The sequence below is a fragment of the Mustelus asterias genome, chromosome 14, assembly GCF_964213995.1.
Source record: "Mustelus asterias chromosome 14, sMusAst1.hap1.1, whole genome shotgun sequence".
NCBI lineage: Eukaryota > Metazoa > Chordata > Chondrichthyes > Carcharhiniformes > Triakidae > Mustelus > Mustelus asterias.
In genome coordinates, this window is record NC_135814.1 from 4,723,692 (window position 1) to 4,748,094 (window position 24,403).

At 52.0% G+C, this 24,403-nt stretch overlaps 1 protein-coding gene across 3 annotated transcripts in view; it reads right to left on the bottom strand.

Annotated features, from left to right (window-relative positions):
* The window catches only part of LOC144503465 (obscurin-like protein 1), a 100,733-nt gene that overhangs the window by 23,855 nt on the left and 52,475 nt on the right, over positions 1-24,403 (bottom strand). For all 3 annotated transcript variants that reach the window (XM_078227796.1, XM_078227795.1, XM_078227797.1), the window contains 8 exons: positions 22,918-23,187; positions 21,528-21,803; positions 17,555-17,830; positions 15,173-15,448; positions 6,646-6,921; positions 5,933-6,199; positions 4,617-4,889; positions 36-302 (listed from right to left, as the gene is read on the bottom strand). In XM_078227796.1, the coding sequence (XP_078083922.1) occupies positions 36-302; positions 4,617-4,889; positions 5,933-6,199; positions 6,646-6,921; positions 15,173-15,448; positions 17,555-17,830; positions 21,528-21,803; positions 22,918-23,187 (2,181 nt within the window). The remainder of the gene's footprint in view (positions 1-35; positions 303-4,616; positions 4,890-5,932; positions 6,200-6,645; positions 6,922-15,172; positions 15,449-17,554; positions 17,831-21,527; positions 21,804-22,917; positions 23,188-24,403) is intronic.

A 24,403-nucleotide genomic window follows, 5' to 3' on the forward strand; every position in this document is an offset into this window, starting at 1 on the left:
CTTGGTTGGCGTTTGGTTCGGCGGGTCACACTTACGTTCCACGCTGAGCTTGGCCTGTGTTCTGTCGTGCAGAGTCTCACAGCGGTAGCTCCCTCTGTCTGTGAACGTGGTGTTGCACACTGTTAGCCGCCTGCTACAGCCGTCCTGCTGCAGGAGGAACTTTGCACTGGGCTGGATGACCACTCCCTGCTTCATCCACTGGACCTCGGCTGACTCACTGCTCACCTCCACCTCGAAGGTGGCATCCTGAAGTTCCTCCGCCACCACACTCGCCATCTTCCTGCTGAACACAATTTGTGTTTCTGTGGGAACAGGAGCTTAAGAGTTTACCACAAGTTTCCCCTTTATTCTCCCCTCCATCCCTCTCATTATGGCTCCCACACTGTGGCGGGGGTTTCACACTCGCAGCGAACACCGGTGGGAATGATCACGTGACTGTCAAAGCCTGTGAGAGTGGGCTAACAAGAATAAAGAACATAAGAACTAGGAGCAGGAGTAGGCCATCTGGCCCCTCGAGCCTGCTCCACCATTCAATAAGATCATGGCTGATCTTTTTGTGGACTCAGCTCCACTTACCCGCCCGCTCCCCATAACCCTTAATTCCTTTCCTGTTCAAAAATCCATCTATCTTTACCTTAAAAACATTCAATGAGGTAGCCTCAACTGCTTCACTGAGCAGGGAATTCCACAGATTCACAACCCTTTTGAGTGAAAAAGTTCCTCCTCAACTCAGTCCTAAATCTGCTCCCCCCTATTTTGAGGCTATGCCCTCTTGTTCTAAGTTTCACCCGCCAGTGGAAACAACTTCCCTGCTTCTATCTTATCTATTCCCTTCATAATCTTACATGTTTCTATGAGATTTCCCCTTATTCTTCTGAATTCCAATGAGTTTAGCCCCAGTCTACTCAGTTTCTCCTCATAAGCCAACACTCTCAACTCCGGAGTCAACCTTGTGAATCTCCTCTGCACCCCCTCCAGTGCCAGTATATCCTTTCTCAAGTAAGGAGACCAAAACTGTACACAGTACTCCAGGTGTGGCATCACCAGCACCTTATACAGCTGCAACATAACTTCGCTGTTTTTAAACTCCATCCCTCTAGCAATGAAGGACAAAATTCTATTTGCCTTCTTAATTACCTGCTGCACCTGCAAACCAACTCCTTGAGATTCTTGCACAAGGACACCCAGGTCCCTCTGCACAGCAGCATGCTGCAATTTTTTACCATTTAAATCATAGTCCACCAGCGAGATCCAGATTTTCCCCAATCCCCGCCTGTGATGTAACGAGATTCCTGTCCAAGAAGGTCGGAACCTGATTTCCATATTGTTACGATGGCCACGAAGGCTGTGGGGGAATCATCGATACATCTCCCCATGTCGGCATGGTGGGTAGGAGCTTCCTTATTGAGTGGGGGGAGGCTTAGTGCGAAGCGGCCAGCAGGGGGGGATTTAAACCTGTTATTCTACCCGGACCGGTGTTGTAGGCCCCGAGGTATTGACTGACCAGCGGCACGGCACGATGGCACAGTAGTTAGCACTAATGCCTCACAATACCAGGGAACTAGTTCGCTTCCTGGCTTGGGTCACTGCCTGTGCAGAGTCTGCACATTCTCCCCGTGTCTGCGTGGGTTTCCTCCGGGTGCTCCTGTTTCCTCCCACACTCCAAAGATGTGCAGGTAAGGTGGATTGGCCATGCTAAATTTCCTGTTAGGCGATTAGCAGGGCAAATGCTTGGGATTATGGGGTTGGGGGGGGGCGGGGGGGGGGGATTGTTGTCAGTGCGGGCTCAATGGGCCAAATGGCCTCCTTCTGCACTGTAGGGATTCTATGTTTCTAAGCCGTAGACATGGCCCCTTCTCTCTGGTACACAATAAAGGGTGTTTGCCCATTGTTTCCACAGACTGAACTCTCATTCCTTCAGGGGCAGATCATATCCTCCACATCTACTGTTCTGGGCCAGTGCTGGTTCAGAGAATGTTGGTTCAGTAATCCTGCCCATGTCCAGGGAACATCTTAAAAACTGCGACCAGCAACCATACATCATCTACCCTCTTTGGAAGTTATAAAGAGAGGTTGGATAGGCAAGGGTTGTTTTCTCTGACCAGTGGAGTGCCCCAGGGATCTGTTCTGGGACCCTTGCTGTTTGTCATTTTCATAAATGACCTGGATGAGGAAGTGGAGGGATGGGTTGGTAAGTTTGCTGACGACACCAAGGTAGGTGGTGTTGTGGATAGTTTGGAGGGATGTCAGAAGTTGCAGCGAGACATAGATAGAATGCAAGACTGGGCGGAGAAGTGGCAGATGGACTTCAACCCGGATAAGTGTGTGGTGATCCATTTTGGCAGATCCAATGGGATGAAGCAGCAGTATAATATGAAGGGTACCATTCTTAGCAGTGTAGAGGATCAGAAGGACCTTGGGGTCCGGGTCCATAGGACTCTTAAATCGGCCTCGCAGGTGGAGGATGCGGTCAAGAAGGCGTACGGCGTACTGGCCTTCATTAATCGAGGGATTGAGTTTAGGAGTCAGGAGATAATGCTGCAGCTTTATAGGACCCTGATTAGACCCCACTTGGAGTACTGCGCGCAGTTCTGGTCACCTCATTACAGGAAAGATGTTGAAGCCATTGAAAGGGTGCAGAGGAGATTTACAAGGATGTTGCCTGGATTGGGGGGCATGCCTTATGAGGATAGGTTGAGGGAGCTTGGTCTCTTCTCCCTGGAGAGACGAAGGATGAGAGGTGACCTGATAGAGGTTTACAAGATGTTGAGAGGTCTGGATAGGGTAGACTCTCAGAGGCTATTTCCAAGGGCTGAAATGGTTGCTACGAGAGGACACAGGTTTAAGGTGCTGGGGGGTAGGTACAGAGGAGATGTCAGGGGTAAGTTTTTCACTCAGAGGGTGGTGGGTGAGTGGAATCGGCTGACGTCGGTGGTGGTGGAGGCAAACTCGTTGGGGTCTTTTAAGAGACTTCTGGATGAGTACATGGGATTTAATGGGATTGAGGGCTATAGATAGGCCTAGAGGTGGGGATGTGATCGGCGCAACTTGTGGGCCGAAGGGCCTGTTTGTGCTGTGGCTTTCTATGTTCTATGTTCTATGTTCTGCAGCAGAGAAGACTGAGGGGTGACCTGTTTGAGGTGTTCAAGATCATGAGGGGCATGGATAGGGAGCAGCTGTTCCCTTTAGTTGAAGGGTCAGTTACGAGGGGACACAAGTTAAAAGTGAGGGGTGGGAGGTTTAGCGGGGATTTAAGGAAAAACTTTTTTGCCCAGAGGGTGGTGACAGTCTGGAATGCGCTGCCTGGGAGGGTGGTGGAGGCGGGATGCCTCACATCCTTTAAAAAGCATCTGGATGAGTACTTGGCACGCCATGCAGATGACACCAAGGTTGGTGGCATAGTGGACAATGAAGAAGGTTATCTAGGATTGCAACGGGATCTTGATCAATTGGGCCAGTGGGCTGACGAATGGCAGATGGAGTTTAATTTCGATAAATGCGAGGTGATGCATTTTGGTAGATTGAACCAGGGCAGGACTTACTCAGTTAATGGTAGGGCGTTGGGGAGAGTTACAGAACAAAGAGATCTCGGCGTACAGGTTCATAGCTCCTTGAAAGTGGAGTCACAGGTGGACAGAGTGGTGAAGAAGGCATTCGGAATGCTTGGTTTCATTGGTCAGAATATTGAATACAGGAGTTGGGACGTCTTGTTGAAGTTGTACAAGACATTGGTAAGGCCACCCTTGGAATACTGTGTGCAATTCTGGTCACCCGATTATAGAAAGGATATTATTAAACTAGAAAGAGTGCAGAAAAGATTTACGAGGGTGTTACCAGGATTTGATGGTTTGAGTTATATGGAGAGGCTGGATAGACTAGGACTTTTTTCTCTGGAGCATAGGAGGCTGAGGGGTGATCTTATAGAGTCTATAAAATAATGAGGGGCACAGATCAGCTAGACAGTCAATATCTTTTCCCAAAGGTAGAGGAGTCTAAAACTTGAGGGCATCGGTTTAAGGTGAGAGGGGAGAGATACAAAAGGGTCCAGAGGGGCAATGTTTTCACACAGTGGTGAGTGTCTGGAATAAGCTGCCAGAGGTAGTAATAGAGGCGGGTACAATTTTGTCTTTTAAAAAGCATTTAGACAGTTACATGGGTAAGATGGGTATAGAGGGATATGGGCCAAACGCAGGCAACTGGGACTAGCTTAGGGGTTTAAAAAAGGAGCGGCATGGACAAGTTGGGCCGAAGGGCCTGTTTCCATGCTGTAAACCTCTATGACTCTATGTGTCAGTGCAGACTCAATGGGTGAAGGGACTCCTCTGCATTGTAGTATTCTGTGATTCCGTGAACCCAAATACAGCAAACGGCATCACTCGTTACCCTTCTGAATTCCGAGTGAGAATCCGGCCAATGTAAATCATCCTTTCTCAGAATCCTGTCCTATCTGAAGTCCATTGTCCAGAGGGAATGTCACTCTGCAGCAACAGTTTACGTTTTTAGTATCTTTAGCACAGTCTCAACATCCCAGGGTGCAACACAACAGTTTGGATATGAGAGATACGGATTAACTTTGAACCTTCCCTTCCCCTCTGGGAGCAGATCTGATGTCCTACCTTGCACCTGCAGGTTGGCACTGGAGACCATTCCCTCTGCCTCCGCCGTCACCCTGCTGGCCTCTGTCAGCTGGCAGCTGCGTATCAGCAGCATGTGGCACAGCCCGTTCCGCGAGGCCACGTATTTATCGCTGCCGGGCGGGATTTCGGTACCATTCACTCGCCAGTTCAGCCTCACGTCCTCCGGAGACACCATACACTTGAACTTGGCATCTTCTCCCTCCAACACCGTGACGCTGTGGAGATCAGAAACAAACTCCACAACCCGGGGAACTGGAACAAGGGGGCACAAACGGTTCAGCTTCCAGGTGGCAAAAAAGTCACAACAACTTGCATTTATATAGTGTATTAACAGCACCTTCCAAACCCACGGCCACTTCCATCTGGAAGGACAAGGGCAGCAGATACCCGGGACACCACCACCTGGAGGTTCCCCTTCAAGCCGCTCACCATCCTGACTTGGAAATATATCGGCCGTTCCTTCACAGTCGCTGGGTCAAAATCCTGGAATTCCCTCCCTAACAACATTGTGGGTCAACCCACAGAACGTGGACTGCAGCGATTCAAGAAGGCAGCAGCTCATCACCACCTTCTCAAGGGCAACTAGGGATGGGCAATAAATGCTGGCCAGCCAGCGACGCCAATGTCTGACAAATGATTTTTTTTTAAAACCTTCAAAAATGTCCCAAAATGCTTCACAGGAGCTTTGGAAAACATAACTTGGCACCAGACCACGGACAGAGATGCTGGGAAGTTGATCAAACACTGGATCAAAGAGATACATCTTCAGGAACATCTTAATGGACGGTAGAGAGTTGGAAAGGTTTAGGAAGAGAATTCCAGCGCTGGGAGCCCAGGCAGCTGAAGGCACGGCCGCCAATGATGGAGCGATTAAAACCAGGAATGGTCAAGAGGTGGGAATTGGGGGAGTGCGGAGATCTCTGAGGGTTGTGAAGCTGGAGGAGATTACAGAGGTTAGGGAGAGGGAGAGGGGAGGACACGGTGGGATTTGATAACAAAGGCGAGAGTTTTCAAATCGAGGCGTTGGCGGAGCAGGAGCCAGTGAAGGTCAGCGGGCACGGGGGTAGTGGGTCAATGGAACATGGTGTGAGTGAGGGCCCAGGCTGAGTTCAGATTGATGGAAAGTAGAAGATGGGAGACCGGTCAGGACAGGATCGGAGTCTGGAGGCAGTCAGGGGGCCGGTGAGGGTTTCAGCAGCAGTGCCAGGGTGGACCATGTTACAGAGGGGGATGTGGACGGTCTTTAATGATTCAGAACGGATGCAGGATCAAACGAAATGCGCAGCATTACAAACCTCGCACAGACACCTGTGCTGACGTCCTGTCATCCTTGGACTCGCAGGAGTATTCACCCTGATCTTCAAGCGTCACTTTGGTCAGTGTCAAGGACCTGAGGCGGCCCTCTGCTCGGACCACGTGCTTGCGACTGGGCTGGACCTCCTTGCCATCCTTCAGCCACATAACATCACCCTTGGCCTTGTTGAGCTCACACCAGAGGGTGATCGACCCATCCTTCTGAACACACAAATCCTCCAACTTCAGCACAAACAGGAGCGGGAGTTCTGTAAAGATCAAAGAGGGTTGGTTAAGAATGATCCCATGTCACAATGAAGGAATCTTTATATTATCATCAAAATTAACAACTACCCAGCTATCCCTTTCACCAGGTCATTGATATAAATTGTTAACAGTTGAGGTTCCAGCACTGATCCCTGTGGCACACCACTCATCACATCCTAACAACCAGAAAAAAAAGCCCATTTATGCCTACTCTCTGTTTCTTGCCAGCCAGCCAATCTTCTACCACGCCAAAGTATTGCCCCTTACGCCATGAGCTTTTATTTTGCCCAATAAGCTTTGATGTGGCACCTCATCAATGCATTCTGGCAATCTAAGTACAGCACATCCACAGGTTCCCCTCTATCCCCAGCACATGTTACTTCCTGAAATAACTCAAATAAATTGGTAAACTGTGATTTTCCTTTCACAAAACTTCGCTCGCTCCTACCAGCCATGTTCACGTTGAAAACCATCTCATCATCGGTGGAGCGGCAGGTGTAGAATCCGCAATCTTCCTTCTGGACATTCTTGATGATCAGACTGTGCACTCGCGACTCACTCTTCATCTCGTACTGTTCTCCCTCGGACACCTCCTCCTTGTGCCTGTACCAGGAGACAGTGGCATGCTCCTTGGAGACAATGGCTGCCAGTACGGCCTTGCCATTCTCATTGGCGTGGACCTCTTCCGGATGCTTCTCCTTGTTTGTAAACAGCACGGGAGCCTCTGGTAGAGAGAACAGAAAGGAAAATCTTACCTGGACACCTTTTAGCCGTGATGGATATCCCATTGCACTCTCTCATTCTCCGATTAATGTTCACTGAGGGATAATGTAATTAGCCACAGGGAAGGGATCCTGTGCTCTTACTCCAAATAATAGATATTCTGTCCACCTGAGAGGGTAGATATCTAACTCCCTCAGTACTGACCCTCTGACAGTACGGCACTCCCTCAGCACTGACCCTCTGACAGTGCGGCACTCCCTCAGTACTGACCCTCTGACAGTGCAGCACTCCCTCAGTACTGACCCTCTGACAGTGCAGCACTCCCTCAGTACTGACCCTCTGACAGTGCGGCACTCCCTCAGTACTGACCCTCTGACAGTGCAGCACTCCCTCAGTACTGACCCTCTGACAGTGCAGCACTCCCTCAGTACTGACCCTCTGACAGTGCGGCACTCCCTCAGCACTGACCCACTGACAGTGCAGCACTCCCTCAGTACTGACCCTCTGACAGTGCAGCACTCCCTCAGTACTGACCCTCTGACAGTGCAGCACTCCCTCAGTACTGACCCTCTGACAGTGCAGCACTCCCTCAGTACTGACCCTCTGACAGTGCAGCACTCCCTCAGTACTGACCCTCTGACAGTGCGGCACTCCCTCAGTACTGACCCTCTGACAGTGCAGCACTCCCTCAGTACTGACCCTCTGACAGTGCGGCACTCCCTCAGCACTGACCCTCTGACAGTGCGGCACTCCCTCAGTACTGACCCTCTGACAGTGCAGCACTCCCTCAGTACTGACCCTCTGACAGTGCGGCGCTCCCTCAGTACTGACCCTCTGACAGTGCGGCACTCCCTCATAGAAATCATAGAAATCATAGAAACCCTACAGTGCAGAAGGAGGCCATTCGGCCCATCGAGTCTGCACCGACCACAATCCCACCCAGGCCCTACCCCCACTTTTACCCACTAATCCCTCTAACCTACACATCCCAGGACACTAAGGGGCAATTTTTTAACCTGGCCAATCAACCTAACCCGCACATCTTTGGACTGTGGGAGGAAACCGGAGCACCCGGAGGAAACCCACGCAGACACGAGGAGAATGTGCAAACTCCACACAGACAGTGACCCGAGCCGGGAATCGAACCCGGGACCTTGGAGCTGTGAAGCAGTAGTGCTAACCACTGTGCTACCGTGCCGCCCTCAGTACTGACCCTCTGACAGTGCGGCACTCCCTCAGCACTGATCCTCGGTGTGGTTCATGAAAAACAGTTGCATAATTTGTAACTAACTTTGTGAAGAATGTTCAGGTTTTTATCTCTAAGACTAGTGATCTTACTGGACAAGAGTTACTATCGGAATTGCTTCATGCTGTCAGTGTGACTGGTCCCTGTGTAACGATAGAAAACGATGATCAGGCAAAACACATCCAGATGAAGAAGTCAGCTTGCCTTGACTTATTGTAATTAATATTTTGCATTTGGTGAATTCTTACACTTTAGTTCGATGTTAATTCTCAGTCTTTTAGCTGAGATGAATCATAGAATCCGCAGAAGAAGGCCATTCGGCCCATCAACCGCGCACTAACAACAATCCCACCCAGGCCCTAGCCCCATAACCCCAAGTATTTACCCTAGCTCGTCCCCCTAACACTAAGGGGCAATTTAGCATGGCCAATCCACCAAACCCACACATCTTTGGGCTGTGGGAGGAAACCGGAGCACCCGGAGGAAACCCACGCAGACACGGGGAGAATGTGGAAACTCCACACAGACAGTGACCCGAGGCCGGAATCGAACCCGGGTCCCTGGCGCTGTGAGGCAACAAGCTTCAGATCAAACCCAAGATGGGGTGCAATGCCTTATCCGGTCAACCTGGATCTTGTTTGTCTTTCTTGTGGGGACCATGAAATGGATTCAGTTTGAATTTGGTTTTTGGAGCAAGCACAGAGATGGATTCTGGTTTGCCCGCTCCACTCTGAGCACTGGCTTTGTAACTTTAAGAACGGGCTGTATATTTTTTTAAACAGTCCAGAAGCAGTAAGGAGAGTTTAATGCCTAACAGCCCCTGGAAACAGCCAAGAACATGGACTCCCCGCGCAGTGACCGTGAGGGGTTTTGGGAAAAGCTAACGAAAGTTTCTTGTTTCCTCACGGCTGCAGATCATTCACATCTGAACTACTTCCTGTGTCTATTTCTCAAACCTCTGTGAATTCGCTTTGCTTTAAACTCCTAACGTGTCCACCCAACTCTTTCTCACATCCTGTCTGTGAACGAAGTGATGGCTCCATAGAATCGCTCAGCACAGAAGGCCATTCAGCCCATCGAGCCTGTGCCGTCTCTTTGAAAGAATTATCAGATCAGTCCCACTCCCCCGCTCTTTCCCCGTAGCCCTGCAAATGGTTTTTTCTTTTCTAAATAATTGTCCAATTCCCCTTCTGAAAGTTCCAGGTGGCTCAGTTAGTGTCGCTCCCTCAGGCAGCACGATCTGTGCTGGGAAGGTGGCTGGGAAAGTACAAAGAACAAAGAACAATACAGCACAGGAACAGGCCCTTTGGCCCTCCAAGCCCGCGCCGCTCCCTGGTCCAAACTAGACCATTCTTTTGTATCCCTCCATTCCCACTCCGTTCATGTGGCTGTCTAGATAAGTCTTAAACGTTCCCAGTGTGTCCGCCTCCACCACCTTGCCCGGCAGCGCATTCCAGGCCCCCACCACCCTCTGTGCAAAAAACGTCCTTCTGATATCCGTGTTAAACCTCCCCCGCTTCACTTGAACCTATGACCCCTCGTGAACGTCACCACCGACCTGGGGAAAAGCTTCCCACCGTTCACCCTATCTATGCCTTTCATAATTTTATACACCTCTATTAGGTCACCCCTCATCCTCCGTCTTTCCAGTGAGAACAACCCCAGTTTACCCAATCTCTTCTCATAACCAAGCCCCTCCATACCAGGCAACATCCTGGTAAACCTCATCTGCACTCTCTCTAAAGCCTCCACGTCCTTCTGGTAGTGTGGCGACCAGAACTGGACGCAGTATTCCAAATGCGGCCGAACCAACGTTCTATACAACTGCAATATCAGACCCCAACTTTTATACTCTATGCCCCGTCCTATAAAGGCAAGCATGCCATATGCCTTCTTCACTACCTTCTCCACCTGTGACGTCACCTTCAAGGATCTGTGGACTTGCACACCCAGGTCCCTCTGCGTATCCACACCCTTTATGGTTCTGCCATTTATCATATAGCTCCCTCCTACGTTAGTTCTACCAAAATGCATCACTTCGCATTTATCTGGATTGAACTCCATCTGTCATTTCTTTGCCCAAATTTCCAGCCTATCTATATCCTTCTGTAGCCTCTGACAATGTTCCTCACTATCTGCAAGTCCAGCCATTTTCGTGTATTTGGATGAACACCTGAAATATCATAATGTTCAAGGATCTGGGACAAGTGCTGGAAAGTGGGGTTAGCGCTGCTTTAGTGGTCGTTATTGTCAGTGCAGAGTTGATGGGCTGAAGGGTCTTTCCTGCGCTGTATAACTCTGTGACTCTCTCTGTTTCTGTCTCTCTGTCTCTTGTTCTCTATGTTTTTGTCTTTCTCTCTCTCTCTGTTTCTCTTTCTGTTTCTGTCTGTTTTTTTCTCTCTCTGTCTCTTGTTCTCTATGTCTCTCTCTCTCTCTCTGGTCTCTCTCTCTCTCTCTCAGGTGCCTCTCTCTCTGTGTCGCTTATTCTATAAGTTTCTCTCTCTCTGTCTCTGCCTCTCTCTTGTCTCTTTCTTTCTCTCTCTGTGTCTCTCATTCTTTCTGTCTGTTTCTTTCTCTCTGTCTCTTGTTCTCTATCTCTCTCTCTCTCTGTGGTGTCTCTCTCGCTCTCTGGTCTCTCTCTCTGTCTGTTGTTCTCTATGTTTCCTTCTCTCTCTCTGTCTCTATCTCGCTCTTGCCTCTCTATTTCTGTGTCTCTCACTCTTTCTCTCTCTGTCTCTTGTTCGCTATATTTCTCTCTCTCTCATTCTCTTTCTCTCTGTTTCTGTCTCTCTCTCTCTCTCTCTCCACCATATGTAGACGCAATCTCTAAGGTTAATGTTGGGGGGTTAACTTAAAATCTAAACCAAAGTCACCTGTTGTTTATGATCAAAGTCCCAGTGGTCTAAACCCTCGGTGACCCGGTCTAATTTGGTCTTTGGGGATTAGGTTACGCTCTGACTGGGTTACCATCAAAATAGCTTCAGCGTTGGGCCTCAGAGTGACTGTGATTATCGAGAGAAAGGTCTCGCTGAGAGACTTTAAACAGGCTCAAGGTGGACAACTCCTGGGAACCTATCAGGCCACCAACCCATCTCACTGGATGCTCTGTCTGCTAAAGTCCGGAACTGGTCAGGACCTGGCCCAAAGGACATCCCATCCCATCCCCGGAATCCCATCAGAGGTTTCAGCTGTTCCCCTGGCAACAGGTCTCAGTCCATCCCCTTAGCAACATGGACCCACAATGCACAGCATCTGGGCAGAAGTCAACGCTTGCCTTCAGTGATTGGCCAGTGCTACTGAACCCTGGGCCTGCCTCCCTGATTGGTCAGTGATCGTGAGCCCCGGGCTTTGTGATTGGCTCCTAGTCATTTTTTGGCACTTGCTTGGGTGACATTCACTTCTGATAGGCTGGTGCTGAAGAAGTGATTTGATGGTTTTAGAAAACAGTGGGATGGACACCTGTTGTGATTGGGGAAGAATTTGAGAGATCTGCTTGGTTTACATGGGGTGGGGTGGATGTAGCGGTCTGGGGGAAGGTTAAGGTGGACAGTGGCAGATGAGAGCAGAGAGTCCCCCGTCTCCTTTTCAAGTCCAGAGGCTTGGACAAGTAATCTAGGCTGGCACTCCCAGGGCACACCCCAATCCTGCAGCAATCACCCGAGCCATCTTCAACTTCATCTGGAGACCCAAGATGGATCGTGTCTGAAGGGTCGCCATACACACTCTCGAAGGAGTGCAGCGAAGGTTTACCAGGCTGATTCCGGGGATGGTGGGACTGATGTATGAGGAGAGATTGACTAAGTTAGGATTGTTTTCGCTGGAGTTCAGACAAATGAGGGGGGATCTCACAGAGACTTATAAAATTCTAACAGGACTAGACAGGGTAGATGCAGGGAGGATGTTCCCGATGGTGGGGGGAGTCCAGAACCAGGGGTCACAGTCTGAGGATTCAGGGTGGACCATTTAGGACGGAGATAAGAAGACATTTCTTCACCCAAAGAGTGGTGAGCCTGTGGAATTCATTACCACAGGAAGTAGTTGATGCCAAAACATTGAATATATTCAAGAGGCGGCTGGATATAGCACTTGGGGCGAACGGGATCAAAGGTTATGGGGAGAAAGCAGGGTTAGGCTATTGCGTTGGACGATCAGCCATGATGGTGATGAATGGTGGAGCAGGTTCGAAGGGCTGAATGGCCTCCTCCTGCTCCTATCTGCTATGTTTCTATGTTTCATACATCTCCCTGTCCAGCAGTCTCACCTCTGCTAAGAAGGGGGAGAGACATTGCAGTGTGGGATCTGGCCCAGGGAGGGCAAGGGACATGCCTTTGGACACCCAATGAAGAAATAATTGGAACAGTGAGGCCCCCCATGGTCAAACAGCAAGCTGACGCTTCCTCGTGACTTTTGCACAAAGCTCAGAGGCTGGGGTAAGGATGTGTGTTGGTGTGAGGGGTGTAACGCAGGCGGGGTGTGTGTTGGTGTGAGGGGTGTAACGCAGGCGGGGTGTGTGTTGGTGTGAGGGGTGTAACGCAGCCGGGGCGTGTGTTGGTGTGAGGGGTGTAACGCAGGCGGGGTGTGTGTTGGTGTGAGGGGTGTAACGCAGGCGGGGTGTGTGTTGGTGTGAGGGGTGTAACGCAGGCAGGGTGTGTGTTGGTGTGAGGGGTGTAACGCAGGCAGGGTGTGTGTTGGCGTGAGGGGTGTAACGCAGGCAGGGTGTGTGTTGGTGTGAGGGGTGTAACGCAGGCGGGGGGGTGTGTGTTGGTGTGAGGGGTGTAACGCAGGCAGGGTGTGTGTTGGTGTGAGGGGTGTAACGCAGGCGGGGGGGTGTGTGTTGGTGTGAGGGGTGTAACGCAGGCGGGGTGTGTGTTGGTGTGAGGGGTGTAACGCAGGCGGGGTGTGTGTTGGTGTGAGGGGTGTAACGCAGGCGGGGGGGTGTGTGTTGGTGTGAGGGGTGTAACGCAGGCAGGGTGTGTGTTGGTGTGAGGGGTGTAACGCAGCCGGGGGGGTGTGTGTTGGTGTGAGGGGTGTAACGCAGGCGGGGGGGTGTGTGTTGGTGTGAGGGGTGTAACGCAGGCGGGGGGGTGTGTTGGTGTGAGGGGTGTAACGCAGGCGGGGGGGGTGTGTGTTGGTGTGAGGGGTGTAACGCAGGCGGGGTGTGTGTTGGTGTGAGGGGTGTAACGCAGGCGGGGGGGTGTGTGTTGGTGTGAGGGGTGTAACGCAGGCGGGGTGTGTGTTGGTGTGAGGGGTGTAACGCAGGCGGGGGGGTGTGTGTTGGTGTGAGGGGTGTAACGCAGGCGGGGTGTGTGTTGGTGTGAGGGGTGTAACACAGGCGGGGCGTGTGTTGGTGTGAGGGGTGTAACGCAGGCGGGGTGTGTGTTGGTGTGAGGGGTGTAACGCAGGCGGGGTGTGTGTTGGTGTGAGGGGTGTAACACAGGCGGGGTGTGTGTTGGTGTGAGGGGTGTAACGCAGGCAGGGTGTGTGTTGGCGTGAGGGGTGTAACGCAGGCGGGGGGGGTGTGTGTTGGCGTGAGGGGTGTAACGCAGGCAGGGTGTGTGTTGGTGTGAGGGGTGTAACGCAGGCGGGGGGGTGTGTTGGCGTGAGGGGTGTAACGCAGGCAGGGTGTGTGTTGGTGTGAGGGGTGTAACGCAGGCGGGGTGTGTGTGTTGGCGTGAGGGGTGTAACGCAGGCGGGGGGGGTGTGTGTTGGCGTGAGGGGTGTAACGCAGGCGGGGGGGGTGTGTGTTGGCGTGAGGGGTGTAACGCAGGCAGGGTGTGTGTTGGTGTGAGGGGTGTAACGCAGGCGGGGGGGGTGTGTTGGCGTGAGGGGTGTAACGCAGGCGGGGTGTGTGTGTTGGCGTGAGGGGTGTAACGCAGGCGGGGGGGGTGTGTGTTGGCGTGAGGGGTGTAACGCAGGCGGGGGGGGTGTGTGTTGGCGTGAGGGGTGTAACGCAGGCAGGGTGTGTGTTGGCGTGAGGGGTGTAACGCAGGCGGGGGGGGTGTGTGTTGGCGTGAGGGGTGTAACGCAGGCAGGGTGTGTGTTGGCGTGAGGGGTGTAACGCAGGCGGGGGGTGTGTGTGTTGGTGTGAGGGGTGTAACGCAGGCGGGGTGTGTGTGTTGGCGTGAGGGGTGTAACGCAGGCGGGGGGGGTGTGTGTTGGCGTGAGGGGTGTAACGCAGGCAGGGTGTGTGTTGGCGTGAGGGGTGTAACGCAGGCGGGGGGGGTGTGTGTTGGCGTGAGGGGTGTAACGCAGGCGGGGGGGGTGTGTGTTGGCGTGAGGGGTGTAACGCAGGCAGGGTGTGTGTTGGTGTGAGGGGTGTAACGCAGGCGGGGGGGGTGTGTGTTGGCGTGAGGGGTGTAACGCAGGCGGGGGGGGTGTGTGTTGGCGTGAGGGGTGTAACGCAGGCAGGGTGTGTGTTGGTGTGAGGGGTGTAACGCAGGCGGGGGGGGTGTGTGTTGGCGTGAGGGGTGTAACGCAGGCGGGGGGGGTGTGTGTTGGCGTGAGGGGTGTAACGCAGGCAGGGTGTGTGTTGGCGTGAGGGGTGTAACGCAGGCAGGGTGTGTGTTGGCGTGAGGGGTGTAACGCAGGCGGGGGGGGTGTGTGTTGGCGTGAGGGGTGTAACGCAGGCGGGGGGGTGTGTGTTGGCGTGAGGGGTGTAACGCAGGCAGGGTGTGTGTTGGTGTGAGGGGTGTAACGCAGGCGGGGGGGGTGTGTGTTGGCGTGAGGGGTGTAACGCAGGCGGGGGGGGTGTGTGTTGGCGTGAGGGGTGTAACGCAGGCAGGGTGTGTGTTGGCGTGAGGGGTGTAACGCAGGCGGGGGGGGTGTGTGTTGGTGTGAGGGGTGTAACGCAGGCAGGGTGTGTGTTGGTGTGAGGGGTGTAACGCAGGCGGGGGGGGTGTGTGTTGGTGTGAGGGGTGTAACGCAGGCAGGGTGTGTGTTGGTGTGAGGGGTGTAACACAGGCGGAGTGTTTGTGGTCAGCTGTTGCTACACCACGTTTACTGATACCTGCGACAGTCACTTTGAAGGTCAGTTTGTCGGATCCCGCATCACACACGTATTGGCCGGAATCTCCGGGCTCCGAGTCGAAGATCATCAGCTCCCGCATCTGACCCCGCGACTCAATCCGGATCTTCTCACTGGGCCGGAGCTCCGTCCCATCCCGATACCAGCGAACCTGCACGTCGGAGCGGGAGAGCTGGCAGGTCATCGCGATGGTCTCAGACTCAGTGAAGCTGCGGTCTTCTGAGATCTGGGAGCTCCCTACAATCGTCACTGGAGCGTCTGCAAGGAAAGCTGCAGAGTTAGTTTCTATTTATCCATTCCTGGGACATGGGCATTTTTGAGTTGATTTATTATCGTCACATATATTAGCATACAGTGAAAAGTATTGTTTCTTGTGCGTTATACAGACAAAGCATACCGTTCAGAGAGAAGGAAAGGAGAGGGTGCAGAATGTAGTGTTACAGTCATAGCTAGGGTGTAGAGAAAGATCAACTTAATGCGAGGTAGGTCCATTCAAAAGTCTGACAGCAGCAGGGAAGAAGCTGTTCTTGAGTCGGTTGGTACGTGACCTCAGACTTTTGTATCTTTTTCCCGAAGAATTTATTGCCCATCCCTAGTTGTCCGAGGGCAGTTGAGTGTCAACCACATTGCTGTGGCTCTGGAGTCACATGTAGGCCAGACCGGGTAAGGACGGCAGATTTCCTTCCCTAAAGGGCATTAGTGAACCAGATGGATTTTTCCGACAATCGGCAATGGTTTCATGGTCACCAGTAGATTCTTAATCCCAGATATTTTTAAGAAGTCGGGAAGGAGAGATTGGAATCTGCTGTGGCGGCCACTCAGGCTATCAGAGTGTCTCACCATCACTGCCAGAGCTAAACAACAACAGCAATGTGAATTTATATAGCACCTTTAATATAGAACAAAGAACAAAGAACAATACAGCACAGGAACAGGCCCTTCGGCCCTCCAAGCCCGCGCCGCTCCCCGGTCCAGGATTGAATCCTGAATCCAGGATCCCCGCCCAATTTTCCAGCCTATCTACATACCAATATCCTATCCACCGAGCTGTCCCCCACAGCTACGATGCTTTGTTCATTACAACCTATTAACTCACCCCCACCCCCCCATTCCAGACCATGTGATCTCCAGGGAGAGGCGAAAACCCAGAGTGAAAAACCCCAGGGCCAATATGGGGGAAAAAAAATCTGGGAAATTCCTCTCCGACCCCCTGAGGCGATCGAAACGAGTCCAGGAGATCACAATGGCCCTGGTCAAGCATACTGGAGGGCTTCAAACTCTGACATGGATTGACAGATGGTGATCCAGGACAGGCAACCAGAAGCTTTGTCGAAGGTTTTAAAGAGTGTCATTAATCTCAGGAACACTCGAGAGAGGTGGTGGGGAGGTGGAACTGGGGTTGGTCAGTGTACCTGTGAAAACTAACGACGTGTTTTCACATTATCTCACTGAGAGGGTGCGGGGGGGAGGGAGGGGGGGGGGGGGCAGCATGTAGATGAGAAATAGGAGGGGACAAGGATAGACCCTCGGGGGATACCAGAGGTAACGGTGCAGGAGCAGGAAGCGACGCCATTGATGGTGATCCTCTGGCTGTGATTGGATGAGGCAAGGCAGTAAATTGGATAAGGCGAGGCAGGGGCGACACGGCGACAGTGGTTAGCACTGCTGCCTCACAGCGCCAGGGACCCAGGTTCAATTCCGGCCTCGGGTGACTGTCTGTGTGGAGTTTGCACATTCTCCCCGTGTCTGCATGGGTTTCCTCCGGCTGCTCCGGTTTCCTCCCACAGTCCAAAGATGTGCGGGTTAGGTTGATTGGCCAGGCTAAATTGACCCTAGTGTCATGGGATTAGCAGGATAAATATGTGGGGTTATGGGAATAGGGCCTGGGAGGGATTGTGGTCGGTACAGACTCGATGGGCCGAATGGCCTCCTTCTGCACTGTAGGGATTCTATGATAAGAATGGGACTGGGTGAGAGCAGTTCCGCCCAGCTGGATGACAGTGGAGAGGGTGTCAGGGGAGGATGGTGAGGCCCAAAGTGGATCAAAGACTGCAGACAGCTGGAGAAGGACGAGGGGGGAGGTTGGCGGTGGGACGGTGGTTTGCAGGAATGAAGAGCGTGTGTCAGTCAGTCGGGAACATCAGAGCTTCCCTGCTGTTCCATCAGTGACAGGTGCAGAGGCTGGAGTTCCTGCCTGTGCGATATAGCTCAGCATCACAGCGGGGGGCCTATTTATAGCCTCAGCCAGCGGGGGATCTTAGTGACCCCACATGTCCCCCCCGTCCCCCCCCCCCCTCACCCCCCAGCGATGGGGTGAGAGTCCGGGAGAGGTTCAGTGAGGGAGCTGAGGCTGAGATATGTTACCTTCTACAGAGACTCGGAATATAACGCTGTCGTCCTGGACATCACACAGGTACTCCCCCGAGTCTGTTGTCCGAGCGTCCAGTATCCGCAGTGACCGCACCGTTCCCTCCTTCCCGACGGATATCCTCTCGTTTCCCACCAGCTTTTCCCCGTCCTTGTACCATTTGGCCACACTGTCCGAGCGAGACAGTTCACACTCGAGCGCAATGTCCTCGGAGGTCAGGTACTTGCGGTCTGTCTGCCCGTCAGCCAATCGGATGATCTTAACCGGTGGCTCTGCAGATAGAAGCAGCAAGTTGTTGGTTCAACGGCAACTCAACAATAACAACTTGCATTTATATAGCACCTTTAACATTCTAAAACCGTCCCAATCAAACACAAATTGACACTTTGTCATCGATCATAGAATCCCACAGTGCAGAAGGAGGCCATTCGGCTCATCGAGTCTGCACTGACCACAATCCCTCTCAGTCCCTATCCCCATAACCCCATGCATTTACCCTTGCTAATCCCCCTGACACTAAGGGGCAATTTAGCCAATCCACCTAACCACCACGTCTTTCGGACTGTGGGAGGAAACTGGAGCACCCGGAGGGAACCAACGCAGACACGGGGAGAATGTGCAAACTCCACACAGACAGTGACCAAAGCTGGGAATTGAACCCGGGTCCCTGGCGCTGTGAGGCAGCAGTGCTAACCACTGTGCTACCGTGCCGCTCATTGTCATTGTGGAGGTGTTCAGACAGGCGACAAAAATGTTTGCATACCAGTGCACAGGGTTTTACAATCCAGAAACAGTTCCTTCAGTCCAAGGGGAATGGGTTGGTGTTAACCACCAACCACCTGTCACCCTCTTTATCTGACCCTTCCCTCATCACCTTCTATCCTCCTCAATGTATCTGTCTGTTCAACTCATTCACTCCCTCTGGAGGGGCGACACGGTAGCACAGTGGTTAGCACTGCTGCCTCACAGCGCCAGGGACCCGGGTTCGATTCCGGCCTCAGGTCACTGTCTGTGTGGAGTTTGCACATTCTGCCTGTGTCTGCGTGGGTTTCCTCCGGGTGCTGGCAATTTAGCATGGTCAATGCACCCGAACCCAAACATCTTTGGACTTTGGGAGGAAACCGGAGCACCCGGAGGAAACCCACGCAGACACAAGGAGAATGTGCAAACTCCACACAGACTTATACACCCAAGCCGCGAATCGAACCGGGTTCTTGGACCCATGAGGCAGCAGTGCTAACCATTGTGCCGCCGTGTCGTCCATTCCACATTCTCACCACTCTCTGGGTAAATTTCTCCTGAATTTCCCAATGATGTTCATTAGCGACCGAGAAGTTGACGGGTCAACAAGTAGTTTTTAAGAAGCATTTTAAGGGAGAAAGTTGGAGAGGTTTTTGGAGGGAGTTCCAGGGCTCGGGGCCCTGGCAGCTGAAGGCACGGCCGCCAATGGTGGAGCAACTGTATTCAGGGATTACAAAGAACAAAGAGGATGAGCAGAATTAGTGGAGCATTGAGATGTCGGAAGTTTGTGGGGCTGGAACCGAGTGCAGAGATGTGGGGTGGGGGGTGGGGAGGGGGGGGGGGGTGGGGGGTGGGGGGGGGGGGGTGGGGGGTGGGGGGGGGGTGGGGGGGGGGCGCGGGGGGGGGCGAGGGGAGGGGGGGCAGTGGCAAGGAGGGATAGAAAAACAAGAGTGAAAATTATTAATTTTACAAGGATGTTGCCAGGACTCAAGGGACTGAGTTGTAGGGAGAGATTGGACAGGGTAGGACTTTTTAATTTGGAGCATAGGAGACTGAGGGCTGATCCCATAGAGGTGTATAAGATCTTGAGAGGCATGGATAGGCTGAATGCACTTAGTCTTTTTCCCAGGGTTGGAGAATCGAGAACTCGAGGGCATTGGTTTAAGTTAAGAGGGGAAAGAATTAATGGGAACCTGAGGAGCAACGTTTTTACACAGAGGGTGGGACGTGTGTGGAATGAGTTGTCGGAGGAAGGGGTTGAGGCAGCGACATTGACAACATTTAAAAGGCATTTGGACAGATACATGGATAGGAAAGGTTTAGAGGCTTAGGGGCCAAATGCAGGTAAATGGGGTTAGCTTAGATGGGCATTTTGGTCGGCATGGACCAGTTTGGGCCGAAGGGCCTGTCTCTGCGCTGTAGATTCTTTGATTCTATGAAATCCAAGTGTTACCTTGTCGGGGGACAGTGAGGATGTGGAGTAATGGGTGAATGGGGATTGGTGCAGGTTACGATTCCAGCAACAGAAATGTGTTTGAGTTACAGTATCTGGAGTGTGGAGACAGGAGCCATGAGAACATTGGAATGTCACGTGTGTGGGTAACACTGACACAGTGAGGGTCTCAGACACAGATGGGCTAAAGCAGGAGTGGGGATGGCTGATGTAAGAGAGATTGAAATCAATGGTCCCAGTGATTGAAACTGGAACGGTTTGCAAGTTCAACTCAGGGCCACACAGGGCCATGAGGTTGAGAATGATCTGGTTTAATATTGCATAGTCACCAGGGAGTGGGATGGAGTCAGTGGGGTCTGAAATGTAGGGTCTTCTTCCTTCCCAATATTCAATTGGCGTGAACTTCTATTCCTCCAATGGGATGATATTGTTCCTTTAAGAATTGTATTCATGTCATTGCGAGGGGTATGTTTTGAATTCAGCTGTTTTACACGGTGCCGATTTGTCTGCATCAGGCAGCTGACACAATGAGAATGAGGCTAGTGATTGATTTTTAGCCAGAGGTGTGGTTGTTTTAATCTGACTTCATGCCTTTTTGTTTATTTGGTTTTTCCCCTGGGGTTTCAGAGTCAGGTTTTGATTAGGTTAATTGACATGGGCAGCACAGTGGTACAGTGGTTAGCACTGTTGCCTCACAGTGCCAGGGACCCAAGTTCGATTCCCGGTTTGGGTCACAGTCTGAGTGCAGTTTGCACATTCTCCACGTGTCTGCGTGGATTTCCTCCGGGTGCTCTGGTTTCCTCCCACAGTCCAAAGATGTGCAGGTTAGGTGGATTGGCCATGCTAAATTCTCCTTGGAGAGACGAAGGATGAGAGGTGACCTGATAGAGGTGTACAAGATGTTGAGAGGTATAGATCGGGTGGATTCTCAGAGGCTTTTTCCCAGGGCTGAAATGGCTGCTACGAGAGGACACAGGTTTAAGGTGCTGGGGAGTAGGTACAGAGGAGATGTCAGGGGTAAGTTTTTCACTCAGAGGGTGGTGGGTGAGTGAAATCGGCTGCCGTCAATGGTGGTGGAGGCAAACTCGATGGGGTCTTTTAAGAGACTTCTGGATGAGTACATGGGACTTAATAGGATTGAGGGTTATAGGTAAGCCTATATATAGGCCTAGGTAGGTAGGGACATGACCAGCGCAACTTGTGGGCTGAAGGGCCTGTTTGTGCTGTAGTTTTTCCATGTTCTATGTTAAATTGCCCCTTAGTGCCAGTGGGACTAGCAGGGTAAATAAGTGGGGTTACGGGGATAGAGCGTGGGTGGGACTGTGGTCGGTGCAGGCTCGATGGGCCGAATGGCCTCTTCCTGTACTGTAGGATTCAATGATTCTATGACAGAGGCAGTCGTGTGTTAATGGGCGGAGCTAAGCTTACAGGGAAAAAGTAGTCAATGTTTGTCTGGATCTGAAAGAAGCAAGAAGTGTCTCTCTTTCTCTCTCTGGAGGCTGCTGGTCGGGGCTGTCAGGAGACAAGTGTCTCTCTCCAGGAGTGTTCAAGAAGCTCTAAGGCTGTTAATAAGTACAAACAGGTAGGCCTGAGGGTGTGCCGACTGATTTTGAAGAAGGGATTAAGAGGAATATTTCTAATAGAGATAGGTTAGCAGTTAAGAATTGTATCTTGTCATGTTTAAATATTGTTCAATTGTTAAACGTTAAGCTAATTCATTTGTCATAGTTAAACTGTGTTGTTTCAGTGAGGGAGCTGAGGCTGAGATATGTTACCTTCCACAGAGACTTGAAATATAATGCTGTCATCCTGGACATCACACAGGTACTCCCCCGAGTCTGTTGTCCGAGCGTCCAGTATCCGCAGTGACCGCACCGTTCCCTCCTTCCCGACGGATATCCTCTCGTTTCCCACCAGCTTTTCACCGTCCTTGTACCATTTGGCCACACTGTCCGAGCGAGACAGTTCACACTCGAGCGCAATGTCCTCGGAGGTCAGGTACTTGCGGTCTGTCTGCCCGTCAGCCAATCGGATGATCTTAACCGGTGGCTCTGCAGATAGAAGCAGCGGGTTGTTGGTTCAGCGGCAACTCAACAACAACAACTTGGAGATGGTGCTTGTGCGGGAACGCACACGGGGATAGCATGGAGCCGGCTTGATCTGGATCAACGAGTCACTATCAGACGCCACGGAGAAATGGAAGGGCGTGGGATCATAGCTCAACAGAATCCCAGTAGGACAATATTCCCAAACAATCACCAAATGTAGAGGAATATTGTGGATCGGGGCTTCACTGGGACAACATGGGCTGAGAGTAGGGTGAAGATTGGGATGAATACGACTTGGGGGTGAACCTTGCAGGAATTGGAAAGGGGGCAGGGTGAACTGGGATACGGCCCCAAACCAACAAAAGTGGTGAGAGGGGTTGACAGAGGCCGTTCTTCCCGCTCGCATCAGCAGGGCCAGAAAGTGGTCATCACATCAAACTCTGAGGGCGGAATGTTCCCCTCCCGCCCACCACGGGAATCGTAGCCAGGTCCGTTGGCCCGGAGGGGAGGGGGGGATTTCCGGCTTTGGGTCGAGCACGGCCAGAAAATCCCACCCAATGTCAGAAGGTTGTGGGTTCAAGACCCACTCCAGAGACTTGAGCACAGAAACCCAGGCTGGCACTCCCAGTGCAGTACTGAGGGAGTGCTGCACTGTCAGAGGTGCCGTCTTTCACATAAGGCAATAAACTGAGGCCCCAGTCTGACCTGTCGGGTGGATGTAAAAGATTTGAAGGATGAGCAGGGGAGTTCTCCCCAGTGTTCTGAAGCTGGTCGTTATCACACTGCTACCTGTGGGATCTTCCTGTGCACAGATTGGCTGCTATCTTTCCTATGTTACAACAGTGACTAAACTTTAAATGTATTTCATTGGCTGCAACCAATTTTGGGAGATCCACATGAGTGGTGCTATATAGATGAAGGTTTCTTTTATTCTTTTATACAGTCACTGCTAATTAATCCCTTTCCTGACCTTTTGATGTCCAGTCTTTGTCCTGTCTGGAAACTGGATCGAAGCAAGACCCCACAAGATGAGTCAGCTGAGGAATTGTTGGCCCCAACGACCTGGGACGAGGGAGGTGAAATATGAATTATCTTTGCAACTCGACTGGGGACTTACCGGAGACGGTCACTTCAAACTTGGTTGAGTCGTCCACTGCATCGCTCACGTACGTCCCTCGGTCCTCCATCGTAACCGGGCGAATAGTCAGCCTCCTCCACGCTCCGTCCACCTCCATCACGGACCTCTCACTCCTCTCTACCTCCACCCCATCCTTGTACCATCTCACCTCCACCTCGGGCCGCGAGAGCTCACACGAGAGGACAAGCTCACCACCGGTCAGCACGCTCTTCACCGCCGGGGAACTGTTGACGATTTTCACAGGAGGCTCTGGATCGTGAGAGAAAGAGCGAGAGAGAGGGAGAGAGGGTGAACGAGAAAGAGAGAGTTGGTGGAAGAGTTGGAGCAAGGCAGAGAAAGAAAGAACACGAGGGAGAGGAGAAAATAGAGGTAGAGGGAGAGAGGATAGAAAGAAGGAGGGATAGAATGAGACAGACAGGATGAAAGAGAGAGAGAGAGAGAGAGGCAGTGAGCAAGAGGGTAAAAGGAATCAGGGAGAAGGGGAGAGAAACAGAATGAGAAAGCGAGAGAAAAACAAGCAAAGGAAGACAGGTAGATACGGAGAGGCAGAGAGAGACAGAAAAAAAAAATGAGGTTGAGGAAGAGAGAAAGAGGGAGAGGCAAGAAAACATGGAGCAAGAAAGAAAGATGGAGGGAAAAAGGGAGAGATAAAGGTAGTAAATATGAAGTGAGAGTGAGAGTGAATGAAAGAGTGAATTATAATTACAGCAAAAAAGCTGCAGCGGGAATTATAAACCAATGAACAGTGACGGCTTTTCTCAGGTCGTTTAGCCTCTGTAACAAGGTTCGAGATCACACGGCAGCGACGGACAACCTGTGGCCTGGAGCCACATGCGGCCCACCTGGATTACAAGTCCGTCCGACCCACCAGACACTTTGTTGACTGTTCCCCACGCGCAGGGTTGTCACATTCCGCAGACTCCCGTCCACGCAGCCTTTTTCCTACTGAAATGACTGGCATGAAAAGCAAGGGTAGGTGAAGTGAGGCGCGCCTGCTGATTGCTCACAACACTGACCGAGGCCACTCCTACGGCCCACTCACTGGCATGGGTCACCCAACACTGCCACAGAGTGTGACCACTCGGCCCTGACATTCTGCTGGCTGTCTCCCGTCGTAACTCAGTGAAACCAGTGGGAATCCCGGGGACAATGATGTCAGTGGCAGAAAGTAACCATTGTTCTGGAGGTTGCACACAGACCGGGAGAATCCCAGAGGATTTCATGGTCATCGTGTTCGGAATGTGACATTTGGAGTGTGTCCTTTGGGGTCAATTTAGCTCAGTTGGCTAGACAGCGGATTCAGAGCGACACCAACAGCGTGGGTTCAATTCCTGTACCGGCTGAGGTTACTCATGAAGGTCCCACCTTTGCAAGCTTGCCCCTCGCCTGAGTTGTGGTGATCCTCAGGTTAAATCACCACCAGGCAGCTCTCTGCCTCAAAGAGGAGAACATCAATGGTCATCTG